Below are 17,430 nucleotides of genomic sequence, written 5' to 3'. Positions count from 1 at the left end.
AGTGATTCTCCTGCCTCAGCCTCCTAAGTAGCTAGGATTACAGGCGCCTGCCACCATGCCCATCTAATTTTTGTATTTTAAGTAGAGACAGGGTTTCACCATGTTGGCCAGGCTGGTCTCAAACTCCTGACCTTGTGATCCACTCACCTCGGCTTCCCAAAGTGCTGGGATTACAGGTGTGAGCCACCGCGCCTGGCCCCATTTATATATAAATAACTAGTCCTTAGGGATTCAGTCATTCAACAAATATTTACTGAGCAAGATATTAGATAAATTAGTCACAGGTTCGATTCTAAGAGGCTCATTGTCTAATTCAGGGAATAATAATCCTTATGTTTGGCTGGGCGCAGTGGCTCACGTCTGTAATCCTGGCACTTTGGGAGGCCAAGGTAGGCGAGTCACTTGAGGTCAGGAGTTGGAGACCAGCCTGGCCAACGTGGTGAAACCCCATCTCTACCAAAAATAGAAATATTAGCCTGGCGTGGTGGCAGGCACCTATAATCCCAGCTACTCGGGAGGCTGAGGCAGGAGAACTGCTTGAGCCCAGGAGGCGGAGGTTGCAGTGAACCAAGATCACAACACTGAACTCCAGCCTGGGTGACAGAGCGAGACTCCATCTCAAAAACAAAACAAAACAAAAATCCTTATGTTTAAATGTTCAATTTATTAAAAAGAGTGCTTTTTAGACTCTTTAGACAGGGCTGATATTACGATCTCCATTTACCAGATGAAAAGTGAGGCTCAGAAAGATCAGACTACTGGTCCAAACTCAAAAACTCAGCTTTCTCACATATTGGTCCAGTGTTCTGTTTCAGTGCACTGGCTGTCACTAATGGTAATAAGGCATTGTTTATATCCAATCTATTAGCAAGTTCTGTGGATTCTACTTCCAAAAGAAACCCTGAAACCATGACTTCCTTCCTCTTCACCATTATCATCCTAGTGGCACATAGTACCTTTCATATAAATTTTGGCCACAACTTCCTAAAAGAATTGCTGGAATTCACTCTTGCCTTGCATATAATTTTATCTCTAGAGTGGCCACAGTAATTTCTTCCACAATTAATACAAACAAAAAATCTGCAAAGGTGAAAAAAAAGTACATTACAGAAACGTTGAAAGGGTAGTAAAGGAACTCTTTTATCCTGAATCATTTAAAAGTTGTCAATCTGATGTTCCATGACCCTGATACTTTAGGGTATACTTATTAACAACAGGGACATTCTCCTTCAAAAGTACAATAAAACCATCAACATCAAGAAATTAACATTGATGTCACTACAATCTAATCCTCAGACCCCATTCCATTTTCTCCAATAACCTCAATTATGTCCTTTAAAGCAAAAGACCAGTCTAGAATCACGCACTGCATTTACCTGAGAGACTGTCATGTCTCTCAGTCTCTTTATAGTGTAGGACAGTTCTTCAGTGTTTCCTTGACTTTCTGGACCTTGAATCTTTTTCTTTTTTTCTCTTTTTTGGAGATGAAGTTTTGTTCTTGTTGCCCAGGCTGGAGTGCAATGGCGCAATCTTGGCTCACAGCAACCTCCACCTCCCGGGTTTCAAGATATCCTCCTGCCTCAGCCTCCCGAGTAGCTGAGATTACAGGCGTGCGCCACCATGCCCAGCTATTGTTTTTTGTATTTTTAGTAGAGACAGGGTTTCTCCATGTTGATCAGGCTGGTCTCAAACCCCCGACCTCAGGTGATCTGCCCACCTTGGCCTCCCAAAGTGCTGGGATTACAGGCGTGAGTCACTGCACCCAGCTTTGACCTTGAATCTTTATAAAATGTCCTTAATTTGTACATGTTTCCCATGATTCAGGTTATGCAACATCAGAAATATCAGCAAAGTGATGTGGAACTCTCACTGGATTCCATCAATGTAGCACATAATTTCCTTTTATCACCCTGACGCAGTGGCTCACGCCTATAATCTCAGCACTTTGGGAGGCCAAGGCAGGTGGATCACCTGAGGTGAGGAGTTTAAGACCAGTCTGGTCAACATGATGAAACCCTGTCTTGGCCGGGCGCGGTGGCTCAAGCCTGTAATCCCAGCACTTTGGGAGGCCGAGACGGGTGGATCACGAGGTCAGGAGATCGAGACCATCCTGGCGAACACGGTGAAACCCCGTCTCTACTAAAAAAATACAAAAAACTAGCCGGGCGAGGTGGCGGGCGCCTGTGGTCCCAGCTACTCGGGAGGCTGAGGCAGGAGAATGGCGTAAGCCCGGGAGGCGGAGCTTGCAGTGAGCCGAGATTGCGCCACTGCACTCCAGCCTGGGCGACAGAGCGAGACTCCGTCTCAAAAAAAAAAAAAAAAAGAAACCCTGTCTTTACTAAAAATACAAAAATTAGCTGGGCGTGGTGGTGGGTGCCTGTAATCCCAGCTGCTAGGGAAGCCGAGGTAGGAGAATTGCTTGAACCCAGGAGGCAGAGGCTTCAGTGAGCTAAAATTGCCCTACCGCACTCCAGACTGGGCAACAAGGCGAGACTCCATCTCAAAAAAAAAGAAAAAAAAAAAATTACAAAAAAATCTCATTTTGTCACATTGTTGTTGATTCACTTTGGGTTATTTTTTAAATTTTATTAATTTATTTTTTGGGGATGGAGTCTCGCTCTGTCACCCAGGCTGGGGTATAGTGGCACAATTTCGGCTCACTGCAACCTCCGCCTCCCGGGTTAAAGTGATTCTCCTGCCTCAGCCTCCCAAGCAGCTGGGACTACAGGCGTGTGCTACCACGCCCAGCTAATTTTTGTATTTTCGGTAGTGACGAGATTTCACCATACTGGCCAGGCTGGTCTCGAACTCCTGACCTCATGATCCACCCACCTTGGCCTCCCAAAGCACTGGGATTATAGGCGTGAGCCACTGCACCTGGCCTATTTTTTTTTTTTTTTTTAGACATGGTCTCACTCTGTCACCCAGGCTGGAGTACAGTGGTGCAATCACAGCTCACTGCAGCCTCAACCTCCCAGGCTCAAGCAATTTTCCCACCTCAGCCACCTGAGCAGCTGGCACTCCAGGCACTAGCCACCATACCCACCCGTGACTTTTGTTTTAAAAAATTTCTAATAGTTTCCCATCATAATTGAAATAAAATCCAAACAACTCACCCTGGTGCTTTTAAAGCCCTACATGGTATGATCACTGTCTGCCTCTCAAATCTCATTCTGTATCATTCTCCCCCTTTAACACTATGCTCCAGGCACATGAACCTTATTTCCTTGAACTTCAAGCTCATTTCTCCCCTAAGACCTCTGAATACGAGCTCTTTCCTCTCCTTGGAATACTCTTAGCCACAAGGATATCAGAGTTTTCCTGATCACCCAGTCTAAGTATCTACTCAGTTCCTCTCTGTCATTACTCCATGTAAGTTATATTTACACAGTTGTTACAACTGTGTGATATTTTCTTGTTTACTTGTCTCTGTCCACTAAAATCTAAATAAGTTCCATGAGAGTTGGTCCTTACTTGTTAGCTGCTGTTTTATCTCTAGCCTCTGGTGAATCAATGCAATTATTAAAAAATGCAAAGCTTAGCCAGGTGCAGTGATGCAAGCCTGTTGTCCCAGCTACTCAGGAAGCTGAGACAGGAGGATTACTTGAGCCCAGGAGTTTGGAGCTGCAGTGTGCTATGACAGTGCCTGTGAATAGCCACTGCACTCCAGCCCAGACAACATAGTGAGACCAAAAGAAAAAAAAAGAGTAAGGCTCTATTAGAGCCACATCCTCTGAGGCACATGATGACAGAGTGGCACCTGTGCATTTCTCTCCTCGGGAAAGAAACACTGCCTGCATCCCCTAATGCTATGACTCTGCGAATGTGCAATTCATCACATTTATAGCCTCTATGTCCACCAGTGGAATCCCTGTCACGGAAGCACACCCATTACCTGTGTCAGAGCTTGGATACTTGTGTTGATGTCACCACTGGCTACTTGGGAGATAATGAAATTGATTGTGGATGCTGTATTACTATGCATATCATCGAAGTGTGGAGAAACAGCCCGGATCCTAGATAGCAGAGTAAAGAGAAAACTTCAATCTCTATTACAAGACATCCCAGTCAGCTGGAGTTATACAATTCTCCACTAGGTCCAGGTCTTAGTTAACAACTGCTATCATTCAGAAAGAAATCAGTTCTAAAAAGTTTTAACTGCACATTACCACAAAGGGCATATTTCACGTATGCCGTCTGATCATCATGAACTGCTCATATTTAAATGAAAGAGTTTAACTCACTTGGGTTCAGGAATAAGGACTGGCTCAAAAATGTCATCCAGTTTGTGCTGAACAAGTTCTGGCATTTCACATCGGACTGTACCATTGTCATTCTCAATCTCATCTAGATCCAGCTGGAATTCTCGGCGGACCATCTGGGCTGCCTCAGGATGCCCACTCATGCTTCGGGCTTGGCTAAGGGAAGCAAAAGGAGGCTCCTGAACTAAGAGAGACTTCTTAACCAAAGGGCAAGAGTAGTACTGTCAGTTGCCCCAAAGCTTCAGGACAGATGTTCAACTTCTGGTTTCAGCCCCCCTGAATGATTTAAGTCCCTGAGTCTAAGCAAGTGCCTTTAATAGGCAACAACATTGGTTCATGAATATCCTAAGAGGGCAGATAACTTTAACTTGTACTTACATTACCTGCCAAGTTATAAGTATTTGTTCTAGTTCACTAAAGCCCATAAACCTTGTACTTCTATTCCTGATGGGGCAGAAAACAATCAAAGATATTTATATTGACTCAAAGTTCACTACTTATGGGCAAATATATAAGAAAAATCTAGACTGGCTGGTTCTTTTCCACCAAATTAACCAGTGCTTTAATTTTGCTAATCATAAGTACCATTCCATGCAGTGTTCAGCACATTTTATACTTTGTGAGACCACTAGTCACCCCTTTTTAGAATATTCACTCTTGACAGGTCAGGGCCAGCTTTACATCCAAGAAATAGGGATTCAAAGTTTCCAAATTCAAGTTGGTTAAAATTATACTCATGACACAACCCAAAATAGAGCTGTCTTGCTTAGGAGGCAGTATTTTGAGTCCCTAAGCCAATTTTGGGTTGCATGTATTTTATTTAGCCTTATCTCAAGAATAGGAAATTAAGCACAACCAAGTATAACACAAAGAAGAAAGTGAATCAATATTTTAGCCACATGACATTGAACTTTTGTGGAAGACTTGATTCATGGGGTACTTATGGACACCCTCTACCCTGATTATAAACTCTAAGCTAGTCACACTCCAGAGGGGATGAATCCAAGTCAGAAGTTAGAAAGATATAAGAGCCCTGCTAATGAGAAATTAGCAGGCAGTACTTACATCCTATAAGTGCGATACATAATTCTGTCCACGGAAAAGCAGTGAAAGAAGGCACAAGACCATTTAGAAGTGGTTTTGAGACAAAGACAAAGACAATGAAGACTGAAGGATCAGACATTTGGTTACAATACATTTACCCAGACACTCTGTCATGCATGATAATGGCTACAAGAACTCAAGATTATGTTACAGGACAGGCTGTGAGCACACAAGGCAAAGGCCATAGAGATGCTCTTAGACAAGTATCTCTATCTACATACTTGAGTTTGGAAGACATGTCCTCAGCTGGTCCCTTGCGTAACATGTTGGCATTGGAGCTTATGTTCTGTGCACGCTGAGGTTTCTCTTCCACTTGTTTTATTGGTGCAGCGGAGGGTCTCTTTGCTGACCGCTTAATCCTCTCCTCGAGCATGCTCATATCCTTTTCAGAAAGCTGTAAGAAGAGGCCAAATTTAGAAACTTAACTGAATAACTCAATAATATCTATTTTCATATCAAAACAAATAGAACCTTCTATGTTAGGACATGTTTACTTTCAAAGCACCACACTTCAAAATGAACTACTGTTAATACCTGCCTAGCTGCTAACAGGAAGAGGAGATATGAAAGAAGGAGAGGGGCTGGGCGCAGTGGCTCATGCCTGTAATCCCAGCACTTTGGGAGGCCAAAGCAGGAGGATCACTTGAGCCCAGGAGTTTGACACCAGCTTGGGCAACATGGTGAAACCCCATCTCTATAAAAAGTATAAAAATTAGGTGGGCGGCCGGGCGCGGTGGCTCAAGCCTGTAATCCCAGCACTTTGGGAGGCCGAGACGGGTGGATCACGAGGTCAGGAGATCGAGACCATCCTGGCTAACACGGTGAAACCCCCTCTCTACTAAAAAATACAAAAAACTAGCCGGGCGAGGTGGCGAGCGCCTGTAGTCCCAGCTACTCGGGAGGCTGAGGCAGGAGAATGGCGTGAACCCGGGAGGCGGAGCTTGCAGTGAGCTGAGATCCGGCCACTGCACTCCAGCCTGGGCGACAGAGCGAGACTCCGTCTCAAAGAAAACTAAATAAAAAAAAAAATTAGGTGGGCATGGTGGCACACGCCTATAGTCCTAGCTACTCAGGAGGTTGAAGTCAGAAGATCACTTGAGCTTGGGAGGTCGAGGCTGCAGTGAACCATGATCACACCACTGCACTCCAGCCTAGGTGACAAAGCAAGACCCTGTCTCAAAAAAAAAAAAAAAAAAAAAGGAAAGGAAAGGATAAAAAAGAAAGCTAATTAGTAACTACAAATAAAAAGGTCAAAAATTAAATGAAGCTTCCCCATTTTTTGTTTTGTCACCACTATCTAGCTGTGTGACTATGGGCAAGAAACTTCATTTTTGGTCATCTATAAAATTCCCAACTGTTTTATATTCTTCACTGAGTAGTAGTGAGAATTAAATCAGAAAATATAAATAAACATATTTAAGCCCAGTGTAAATATATGGTGACACTATGAGGTAACTGAAGACAGAGGTCCAGACTCGCTCAAACGAAATAAGAGGTCAGAGGCAGAACCTAATGTGAGTGGAAAACTGGCTCATGGCTGTAGCTCAAGACGTGATCTGACAGATACTAGTATCCACACTATACACAAGTAAGCACTTTTTAACCAAAAACTCGATGCAGTAAAAATTACAGAGCAGACTGCCAGGAGGAATTTAAACCCGGGACTAGCTCAGATTTCTTGATTCAAAAATAGCACTCATTTCTAAAGCAAATTTACTATGAATAGAATGCTCAGAAAAGAAAACTTGATTTCCATTAAAACAGCCTAATCAGAGACACCTCAAGGGTCTATTCAGATTCTAGGACACATTGATAGGTTGAGTTGACTAAAAAGTAGTAAAAACTTAGCTACAGTTGAGAGGACAGGAAACCTAGCACCTAGGAGATCTTGCAATTCTTTTCACAACATGCTGACAGTGTTCAGAGAAGTCACTCACATTTCCAATCAGTTTGAACACCTGATCCCCATGTACATTGTACACCGTTACAATGGTGTTGAGTGCAGCATTGCGTACAGCATTGTCACGGTCTCCTATGTGAACAGCTATTTCCTTTAAGGCTTTTCCTGGGGTTGGTTGGCAAACATTCATGCCATAGGACTCAACCAGACATCCCAGCTCTTCCAGGCACTCTGATGGGGGAGAAAGGCTAGATTAATGAAACAACACATATTTGGGATAGAGACTTATCCTTACTAGAGAAATTTCCCTTGGCATATATGAAGGACTTAAATCTGACTCTGGCTCTGCCTAGGATTTTTTGTTTACTGCCTTTTATCAGTTAAAAAATGGTATTTCAGCAAGTGCTCCTGAAAGGAAGAGATGCCTGTGAATCAGATGGCCCCTGTGCACTTGATTTTGTCACCAGGGTGATACTGAGTGGTGCCTGTATCACCTGATACCATGGCTCCACCAGTGTGCAACTCATCACTCTCACAGTCTAAATCAGGAGGTTGGAATCAACTACATAGGCATTGGAGAAATTTATTTGTTCATCTATAAACTATTTCTTCTATAGGCTACTGCTGCAGAGATTCACATCTCAGTTTAAACTATTTGCTTCACCTGCTCTCTGCTTAGAGTTTTTGGATTTGGTTCCTTCCATGATAAAGGGAAACATCTTGCTAGCTGGGTAGACAAGGCACATCCGGTTCAGGATGGCACGAACATCTTTACGAATGACATCCTTTGGTTCTCCAACCTAGTCAACAAGGAAAATAATGATTAAGTGAGGCATTTCCTAAGTAGTAACGATTCTCCCATGCATTACTATGTTTTGAAAGAATAGGGAAATAGGGATGAGTAGGGAAGGTACCATGATATAATCAGTAAAAAAGGGAGAGGAAATAAAAGTATAGAAACTGAGGTCAGCTGGGAACTCAAGCAGTCTCCCAGAGAGAGAACACCACATTACCTTGACAACAAGATAGGGGATGAAGGAAGATGCTTCACTCTCAGTAAGATGATATTCTTCCTCACTTAGCAAGGTGAAGAGCAATTTTAAATATTCTAGTGCTTTCATCAGGACACTTGTATTGGTGTCAAAAAACCTCAGGGTAAGCCACTTTAAGATAAGATCCAGGCAACCAATAACACCTTCTTTTTCACTCTCCAAGTGCTTAAAATAAAAGAAAACAAAACTCCCACAAATAAGAATATACAAAATCTCAATTCTACTAGGCAAGTGTCTCTTAAATTTTATTGGAGCCCAAAAATAAAATGACAGATTTTTAAGCCTTCAATTAAGACCTAAAAAATATACACACACATTCATTTATTCTACCAAATAATAAAACAGCTCTAAAAAATAGAGAGCATAGTATATTCTACTTCCTTTTCAAGTCATGCAAACTTCAGATTATTTCATAGGGCTCAGTATTTTTACATGTCTGAGATACATGTATATTTATCTATTGCAGACTTACATCAACCATAACAGCCAGGGCTTTGTTATGATGCTGAAAGTCTGAGTGAAACATCTCATCTTGTAACCATTTAGCCACACAGCTAGACATTTGAGTCTTCAGTTGCTCAATGTATTCATCCCGTGGGGTAGTAAAATTCCACTTTAGCACCTGGAAAAAACAAACAGTGAAAAGTGGCTACAGGGTGTTCAACTGAAATGAGGTAGAGAGCCTTATATAATGCAGCTGCAGGAACAATTTAATAAAATTATTTCAAAATTCAACAATATTCATTTGTAATTAAATATGAATGCAGATGTCAAGGTGTCATACTTCTTTTTTTTTTTTTTTTTTTTTTTTTTTGAGACAGAGTCTCGCTGTGTCACCCAGGCTGGAGTGCAGTGGCCCGATCTCGGCTCACTGCAAGCTCCGCCTCCCGGGTTTACGCCATTCTCCTGCCTCAGCCTCCGAGCAGCTGGGACTACAGGCGCCCGCCACCCCGCCCGGCTAGGTTTTTTGTTTTTTTTTTTTTTTTTTTTTTTTTTTTTGAGACGGAGTCTAGCTCTGTCGCCCAGGCTGGAGTGCAGTGGCCAGATCTCAGCTCACTGCAAGCTCCGCCTCCCAGGTTTACACCATTCTCCTGGCTCAGCCTCCCGAGTAGCTGGGACTACAGGCGCCTGCCACCTCGCCCGGCTAGTTTTTTGTATTTTTTAGTAGAGACGGGGTTTCACCGTGTTAGCCAGGATGGTCTCGATCTCCTGACCTTGTGATCCGCCCGTCTCGGCCTCCCAAAGTGCTGGGATTACAGGCTTGAGCCACCGCGCCCNCACCCGCCTCGGCCTCCCAAAGTGCTGGGATTACAGGCTTGAGCCACCGCGCCCGGCTTGGTGTCATACTTCTTGAAGCTTAACAACTCTGAAAATCTTATAGGAATACACATTTTTGGAATTCTTTGTTTTTGAGACAGAGTCTCACCTGTTGCCCGGGCATGGCAGAGTGCAGTGGCACGATCATAGATCACTGTAGCATTAACCTCCCAGGCTCAAGTGATTCTTCTGCCTCAGCCCCCCAAGTAGCTGGGACTACAGGCATGCACCACTATGCCCAGCTAATTAAAAAAATTTTTTTGTAGAGACAAAGTCTCACTATGTTGTCCAGGCTGGTTCTAAATTCCTGGGCTCAGGCAATCTGCTTGCCTTAGCCTCCCAAATTGTTGGGACGACCGGCATGAGTCACTGTGCCTGGCCTTGCAATTCTTACTAAAGAAAAAAAAAATCAATCCTACATATAACTATATAACATGGTGGACACTGCTGCCACATCTTTGATAGAGAGAAAATTTGAAATATCTATCCAAATTATGCATATCGTCATTCTAGGAGTTTAATATAGATACACTCACATATGTGTAACAAAGACCTACATTCAAAGATATTCACAGCAGCACTGTTTGTAATAGTGAAAGACAAGAAACAACCTAAATGTCCAACATATTGGCATAAGGATAAAGAAAGGTATATACATATAATGCGCCAATACAGTGATACACACATATATACACAGATACGAATGATCTTTCAGATATTTCAAACATCATTAAAAGAAAACAGTGAGATACAGAACAAACAATATGGCATGTCTCCATCTGTATAAAAGGAGGGCTATATAAAAATATACATATGATAGTAGAGGTACAAAATATTTCTGGAGTAATACATTGAAAAAATGAGTACTAATATCCTCTCTGTGGAGGGATACTGGAACAGAGACATGCTTTTCATACCATACTTTGCACTTTCTGTACTGCAAATAATTTTTTAAAAAGATTATGCATTTTGAAAACAAATTTAAGTACCTAATGAAATCAAAGCAATATAAGATAAATGACTGAACTAGCCATTTATACAGTCACAAAATCTGCCTTGTAAGGTCTTGAAAAGAAAGATTAATGAAGAAGCTTATACTATCTAGTTAATTAAAAAAAAAAATACATTCCATTCTTTGATTTTAAAAATGAAGATACCAAAAAAGCTACGAAATCATTTATTTCTATTTACAGGGAAAAATAGGCAATAACTCTATTCTATAGTTTATTTGTAGGAATTAATGCTCCCATAAACTAAAGAATAATATAATTTATAAGCAAAAGAAACACTTAATTCCTAGATATTTCACAATAACATGGATTTCAGACAGCAAAACTATTCCTGAATAACAATACAAGCAAAAATCTCCTGACGATTCTTAATCCTTCCTTACCTTCAATCCTTTTTCATCTTTCATCCTTTGCTCTTTTCCATTCGGAACAACAATAAAAATAGGCCCAGATTTGTCTTCATCCTCCTTTAAGCTGGTTTTGCTTGGCACCTTCTTCCCTTGTGCACTCTACAACCAAGGTTCAGGGAATACTGATTAGCTTGGCCACCTCTCCTTAAGAATATGATGCTGCTGCCCAGTAAAAGGGCACCATAGAAAACAGAGAAATCTTTCTACATGATATCTCACATGAAAAAAACATGCATCATTGAATCTTGTATATGTTTTTGAACAGGTTCTTTAGAAATTTTTCTGAGAATATTCTTAAGTCGGTTAGTTCTTGGACTAGCATGTTATGTAGTTGGAAAAGCTGCTATTACTGATCATTAGTCTAGGTTACAAACTTTTTGTTTACTGGATAATTTTTTTTTTTTTCTTGAAATCTTCAACACTATAGCTTTCCCTATTAATGACATTCTTTTTTTTTTTGAGATGGAGTCTCACTCTGTCGCCCAGGCTGGAGTGCAGTGGCGTGATCTCAGCTTACTGCAATCTCCACCTCCTGGGTTCAAGTGATTCTTCTGACTCAGCCTCCTCAGTAGGTGGGACCATAGGCGCCCACCACCACCCCTGGCTAATTTTTGTATTTTTAGTAGAGACGGGGTTTCACCACGTTGTCCAGCTGGTCTCGAGCTCCTGACCTCAAGTGATCCACCCACCTTGGCCATTAATGACATCTTGAATGGCATTTACACATTTCAAAACACTTAGTTTGAAAGCTTTTCTGTTTCTTTCCGTTGATATTTAAATCTATCTCTATCATAATAGTATAAACTGAAGACCTTTTGAACTTGCTTCTAGAGAAAGTTACAAGAAATGCTTTAAATACTTAAGTCACTAAAGTGGTTTTAAAAAATAATCCGGCTGGGCGCGGTGGCTCAAGCCTGTAATCCCAGCACTTTGGGAGGCTGAGACGGGTGGATCACGAGGTCAGGAGATCGAGACCATCCTGGCTAACATGGTGAAACCCCATCTCTACTAAAAAATACGAAAAAAAACTAGCCGAGCGAGGTGGCGGGCGCCTGTAGTCCCAGCTACTCCGGAGGCTGAGGCAGGAGAATGGCGTGAACCCGGGAGGCGGAGCTTGCAGTGAGCTGAGATCCGGCCACTGCACTCCAGCCTGGGCAACAGAGTGAGACTCCGTCTCAAAAAAAAAAAAAAATCCAAGATTTAAAATCTTCATATCAGATAGAAAATAGTAAACAATAGTACACATATTTAAGATAAAATTCAAATTTCATTACTGGAATCATTATTATTATAAATGTAGCATGGCCACTATTTCTAGTTGGCCAGAATTTCTTTCTAGTATAAACACTAAAGTCATTCAGACCAAACAAATATGAGATCATTTATATGAAACTGCTTCGTAAGCGTAAAAAGATTGGGAAAAAAATTATGGCATTAAGAACGGAGTCAAAAATACTGCAAAACACTCGTGATCAAAACTAAAATAAGCACTTGTTAAATTTGGGATGAGGACAGGCAGACAGGAAAAGAACAACATCATTGGATAGTTTAAATTAATTCACTGAGGAGTTAAAGGGCCTGAGCATAGGAAAGAAAAATGGTTAACTATAATATTTAGAAGAATGGCCCTAGAATGTGTACTCCAAAATGGGGGTGTAATAATACATGTACTGGCTAAAAAACATTCTCACTCTATACTTTTTCATCAATTACAGGAAGTAAATTAAATAATTCTCTATTTAGATTTACTACCCACTGCAGTTTTGCAATTTTCCTTTTGTAAGTATTAAATAATTAACACTCTGAATATGTTTATTAATCTGAATCTTGATAGAGATAATGACAATTTTCTGTGATTTATAAACTTAATTAAATGAAAAAATCACCCAGGGGATAAAGTTGAACATTTGAACACACTGCTTTAAATTGTCTAACTCTCCATGAATACTGAAAGAATTGGTGATGCATCAAAATAAATCCCATTGGGACAAATGGTGTTTCCCTGCAGACTAACCGAAACATCTTCTAGTATGATGACAACAGTGCCATATTTGAAGGAAGTTGATTTAACTCCTTTTCTTAAATCCAAATCAGCCTAAAGTGTTTATTATGCCAGAGCTACAAATGCTTGCTTTCTCCTTTTTTTTCCCCCCTGAGTCTTGCTCTGTCACCCAGGCTGGAGTGCAATGGTGAGATCTTGGCTCACTGCAACCTCTACCTCCTGGGTTCAAGCGATTCTCCTGCTTCAACTTCCCGAGTAGCTGGGATTACAGGTATTTGCCACCATGCCCGGCTAATTTTTGTATTTTTAGTAGAGACAGGGTTTCGCTATGTTGGCCAGGCTGGTCTTGAACTCCTGACCTCAAGTGATCCGCCTGCCTCGGCCTCCCAAAGTGTTGGGATTACAGGTGTGAGCCACTGCGCCCGGCCCTTTCTTCTTTCAATAAAGTATATCTTTCCCCAAAAATCTACATGAAAGGAAGATGACAGCACCTCTTGAGAGCAGGACGTCTCCGTTTTAGGACCTTATTAAAAATGAGCCACAGAAATTTGTATAAATAATTTGATAATATCAATAGCAGTGATGTTCTTTTATATATAATGTGATCCTTCCTAATAGAATGACTCAGTGTATAAAATATATTTAAAAGCAAGTCTGCATCGAAGTATACAGAGTTAACATACCTTTGCTTTAGAGGATAATCCTGGAGCTTTGGCCTTTTTTGGATCAGGTTTGGGTTCTGCACTGCTGGAAATAGAATCTTCAGCAGGTGCTTTGAGAAAAAAAATATATATATACTATAAACTTTAATATTTTATTTTGGACAGGTTAAATATATGATGATGACAAGGAAGCCTGCAGTCTTAAATGTATCAGTTTATAAGATGTTTTCAGTTAGTTTTTCTTTTTTCTTTTAATGAGACAGGATTTTGCTCTATCTCCCAGGCTGGAGTATAGTGGTGCCTTCACGGTGCTCACTGCAGCCTTGACCTCCCGGGCTCAGTGAATTCTCCCACCTCAGCCTCCCTAGTAGCTGGGACTACAGGACTGTGCCACCACACCGAGCTAATTTTCTTTGCAGTTTTTGTGGAGACAGGGTTTCACCATGTTGCCCAGGCTGGTCTCAAACTCCTGGGCTCAAGCAATCCACCCACCTTGGCTTCCCAAAGTGCTGGGATTACAGGCGTCAGCCACTGTGCCTGGCTCAGATTTTTTTTTCCTAATAATTTTTCTCCCAAAATCTCTCTTTAAGCATAAGAGGGAAATTAATTCAGAAAATCTATATCTCATTTACCAACATTTAAACTGTAGTTTCATTTGTTTGTTTAGAGACAGGGTTTCTGTCACACAGGCTAGAGTGCAATAGCATGATCAGGGCTCACTGCAGCCTTGACCTCCCTGGCTAAAACAGTCCTCCCACCTCAGCTTCCTGAAGAGCTGGGACTACAGGTGTGTACCACCAAGCCCAGCTAATTAAAACAATTTTTTTTTTTTTTTTTAGAGACAGGGTCGCACTATGTTGCCCAAGCTGGTCTTGACCTCCTTGTTCTCTCAAAGTGGTGGAATAACAGGTGTGAGCCACCATGCCCAGCCCAGACTGATACTTTCTTAAGGGTAAGGACATCTTTGATATTCAGTATCTGCTACATAGCAAGATCCCAATAAAAGTTAAAACTGAATATGCACTTTAATAAAGAGTTTTACACATGTAAATTTTTTTTTTTTTTTTTGGGAGACTGGTTCTGGCTTTGTCACCCAGGCTGGAGTGCAGTGGTGCGATCGTGGCTCATTGAAGCCTCAACCTCCTGGGCTGAAGTGATCCTCCCACCTCAGCCTCCTGGGTAGCTGGGACCACAGGTGTGTGCCACCAAGCCTAGCTAATTTTTGTAATTTTTGTAGAGATGTGGTTTTGCCATGTTCATCAGGCTGTAAAATTTCTAACTTTATAGCATCAACAATTTCTATTCCACTAAATTCAAGAATATTGTTAAGCAGTAAGTCTAAAAATGAATTGGCCGCAGGTTATATATTATTGAATTTTATTTATTTTTATTTATTTAGTTTGAGACAGAGTCTTGCTCTGTCCCTCAGCCTGGAGTGCCGTGGCGTGATCTTGGCTTACTGTAACCTCTGCCTCCTGGATTCAAGTAATTCTCCTGCCTCAGCCTCCTGAGTAGCTGGGATTACAGGTGTGCACCACGACACCCAGCTAATTTTTGTATTTTTAGTAGAGGTGGGGTTTCTCCATGTTGGCCAGGTTGATCTCAAACTCCTGACCTCAAGTGATCCACTGGCCTCGGCCTCCCAAAGTGCTGGGATTACAAGCATAAGCCACCCAGCCTATTATGGAATTTTAGTATCAGGATAAAGAAATCAAGAATTTTCCCTTAAAGAAGGTTAATAAAGTAGATTAAGCTAGATTCTCCCAATTCCTCTTCTAATTATAGTATCCAGGAGCAGAAAACAGTTGTGGAAACCTTAAATGTAGGATGCAACACTTCAGAAAGGACTATTTTGATGTGCTATTCCAAAACTCCTTTTGGGGTCAGGTGTGGTGGTTCAAGCCTGTAAGTCCAGCACTTTAGGAGACTGAGACAGGAGGATCGCCTGAGGCCAGGAGTTTGAGACCAGCCTGTGCATCACAACAAAACCTCATCTCTATAAAAAGTAAAAAAATTTAGCCAGGTGTGATGGCGCATGCCTGTAGTCCCAGCAACTTGGGAGGATGAGACACAAGGAACACTTGAGCCCAAGAGTTCAAGGTTGCAGTGAGCTATGATCATGCCACTACACTCCCTCCTGGGTGACAGAGCAAGACCCCAACTCTAAAAACAAAACAAAACAAAACAAAAACAAAAAAAACATTTTAGAATTGGAAACCAAATTAGTCACCTTTGTACTCTTAGTAGTTTCTGGCATAAAATAGGTACTTGACTACTTGACAAGTGTTTGTGAAAGGAAAGTAAGGAGAGAAGGAAGGAGAGCTTGGATCTACGCTGTAAGGAAATGTGATTTAAAAGAGACAAGGCTGAATGTCTTTTTAGAGTTCCTCAGGGCTATTTCCTTCCCCTTTAACCCTCTTAAGATAGAGTTACCTGATGCAGGCTGGAATTTGGCTGGAGCAGACCCTCCCATTGGTTTAGAAGTTGCTTTAGCGGGTGGAGCAGGCTTGGCTGGCATGTTAGCTTTGGCTTTCTCTAGCATGGCCAATACCTGATCTTTAGAAGTTGGCTAGAGAGACAAAATAACATAAAAAGTGAGAGGTCACATAAATGATAAAGTCATACGAAGCTTATGAACAAATCCTCTCTCGAACAAATGACTGAGCTCCTAGTTTTGAAATACCACTGAAGTAAGGAAGGCAGCACATGGTGTCAGAAGTCACACACATTATGAAGTCACACTAAGGTAGGTATCATTCTAGAAGGTCACAGTTTTCACCCCTGCGAAGTCAGCAGATTTTTACTTCTACACTGCTTAATATTTTATTTTTGCTTGTTATGATTTCAAATTGAGACTCACAGGAGGTAATATGGTTTTTTGCTCATATAAATTCATGTTTAATATATATATATATTTTTTGAGACGGAGTTTCGCTCGCTGCCCAGGCTGGAGTGCAGTGGCATGATCTCAGCTCATTGCAACCTCTGCCTCCTGGGTTCATGCAATTCTCCTGCCTCAGCCTCCCAAGTAGCTGGGATTACAGGCATGTGCCACCAAAGCCGGCTAATTTTTTTGTATTTTTTGTAGAGATGGGGTTTCACCATGTTGGCCAGGCTGGCCTTGAACTCCTGACCTCAGGTGATCCACCTGCCTCGGCCTCCCAAAGTGTTGGGATTACAGGCATGAGCCACCGTGCCTGGCCCATGTTAAATATATTTTTTAATAGCTTTTAACAGCAATAGCAGCAACAAGAAGTAGTACCTTTAGTTTCCCAGTAGCCTTGGCCATTTTTTCATATCCTAAATGCATCATGAAGAATGGCAAAGCATCTTGGGCCTTCTTTCGCACATCTCCATTTCGATCTTCTAGGCAGGAGTAGAGATGAGGAACACAAAGGATAAGGTCTGTAGGGGTGGAACGAAGAGTAGGTAGTTTCTCAGCCAGCCAGCCCAGAAGCTGCCAAAAGAAATAAAGACTAGTTACACACTTCAAATGAAGACTGTTATCATGTATGATCTTAGGCTTACTGATTTCATTAGTCTCAAGCACTGAATTAGCTTTCATCACTATAACTTTCCAATATGAAATCAGTACTTTTCTTTTTTTTTTTTTTTTTTTTTTGAGACGGAGTCTCACTCTGTCGCCCAGGCTGGGGTGCAGTGGCCGGATCTCAGCTCACTGCAAGCTCCGCCTCCCGGGTTCACGCCATT

The 17,430-nt window shown here is 41.7% G+C and overlaps 1 protein-coding gene and 2 non-coding genes across 5 annotated transcripts in view; all 3 read right to left on the bottom strand.

The window, feature by feature from the left end:
- Positions 1 to 17,430, bottom strand: part of CKAP5 (cytoskeleton associated protein 5) — a 101,791-nt gene that overhangs the window by 12,224 nt on the left and 72,137 nt on the right. For 2 of the 3 annotated variants that reach the window (XM_025355907.1, XM_025355908.1), the window contains exons 25-35: positions 16,982 to 17,176; positions 16,153 to 16,288; positions 13,741 to 13,829; positions 11,029 to 11,154; positions 8,791 to 8,940; positions 8,280 to 8,483; positions 7,931 to 8,066; positions 7,304 to 7,497; positions 5,588 to 5,760; positions 4,245 to 4,418; positions 3,896 to 4,016 (exon numbers count right to left, since the gene is read on the bottom strand). In XM_025355907.1, coding sequence (XP_025211692.1) covers positions 3,896 to 4,016; positions 4,245 to 4,418; positions 5,588 to 5,760; positions 7,304 to 7,497; positions 7,931 to 8,066; positions 8,280 to 8,483; positions 8,791 to 8,940; positions 11,029 to 11,154; positions 13,741 to 13,829; positions 16,153 to 16,288; positions 16,982 to 17,176 — 1,698 coding nt within the window. Of the gene's footprint in view, positions 1 to 3,895; positions 4,017 to 4,244; positions 4,419 to 5,327; positions 5,352 to 5,587; positions 5,761 to 7,303; positions 7,498 to 7,930; positions 8,067 to 8,279; positions 8,484 to 8,790; positions 8,941 to 11,028; positions 11,155 to 13,740; positions 13,830 to 16,152; positions 16,289 to 16,981; positions 17,177 to 17,430 lie in introns of all 3 variants that reach the window. The other variant, XM_025355906.1, reaches the window with a different exon arrangement.
- On the bottom strand, positions 3,743 to 3,846 carry LOC112607496. Its single transcript, XR_003115837.1, has one exon. It is a non-coding gene; the product is annotated as a small nucleolar RNA SNORD67 (small nucleolar RNA).
- On the bottom strand, positions 7,693 to 7,803 carry LOC112607495. The gene has a single exon (XR_003115836.1). It is a non-coding gene; the product is annotated as a small nucleolar RNA SNORD67 (small nucleolar RNA).

Source organism: Theropithecus gelada, chromosome 14 (assembly GCF_003255815.1).
Source record: "Theropithecus gelada isolate Dixy chromosome 14, Tgel_1.0, whole genome shotgun sequence".
Classification (NCBI taxonomy): Eukaryota; Metazoa; Chordata; class Mammalia; order Primates; family Cercopithecidae; genus Theropithecus; species Theropithecus gelada.
This window is presented reverse-complemented; position numbering and strand designations above follow the sequence as displayed.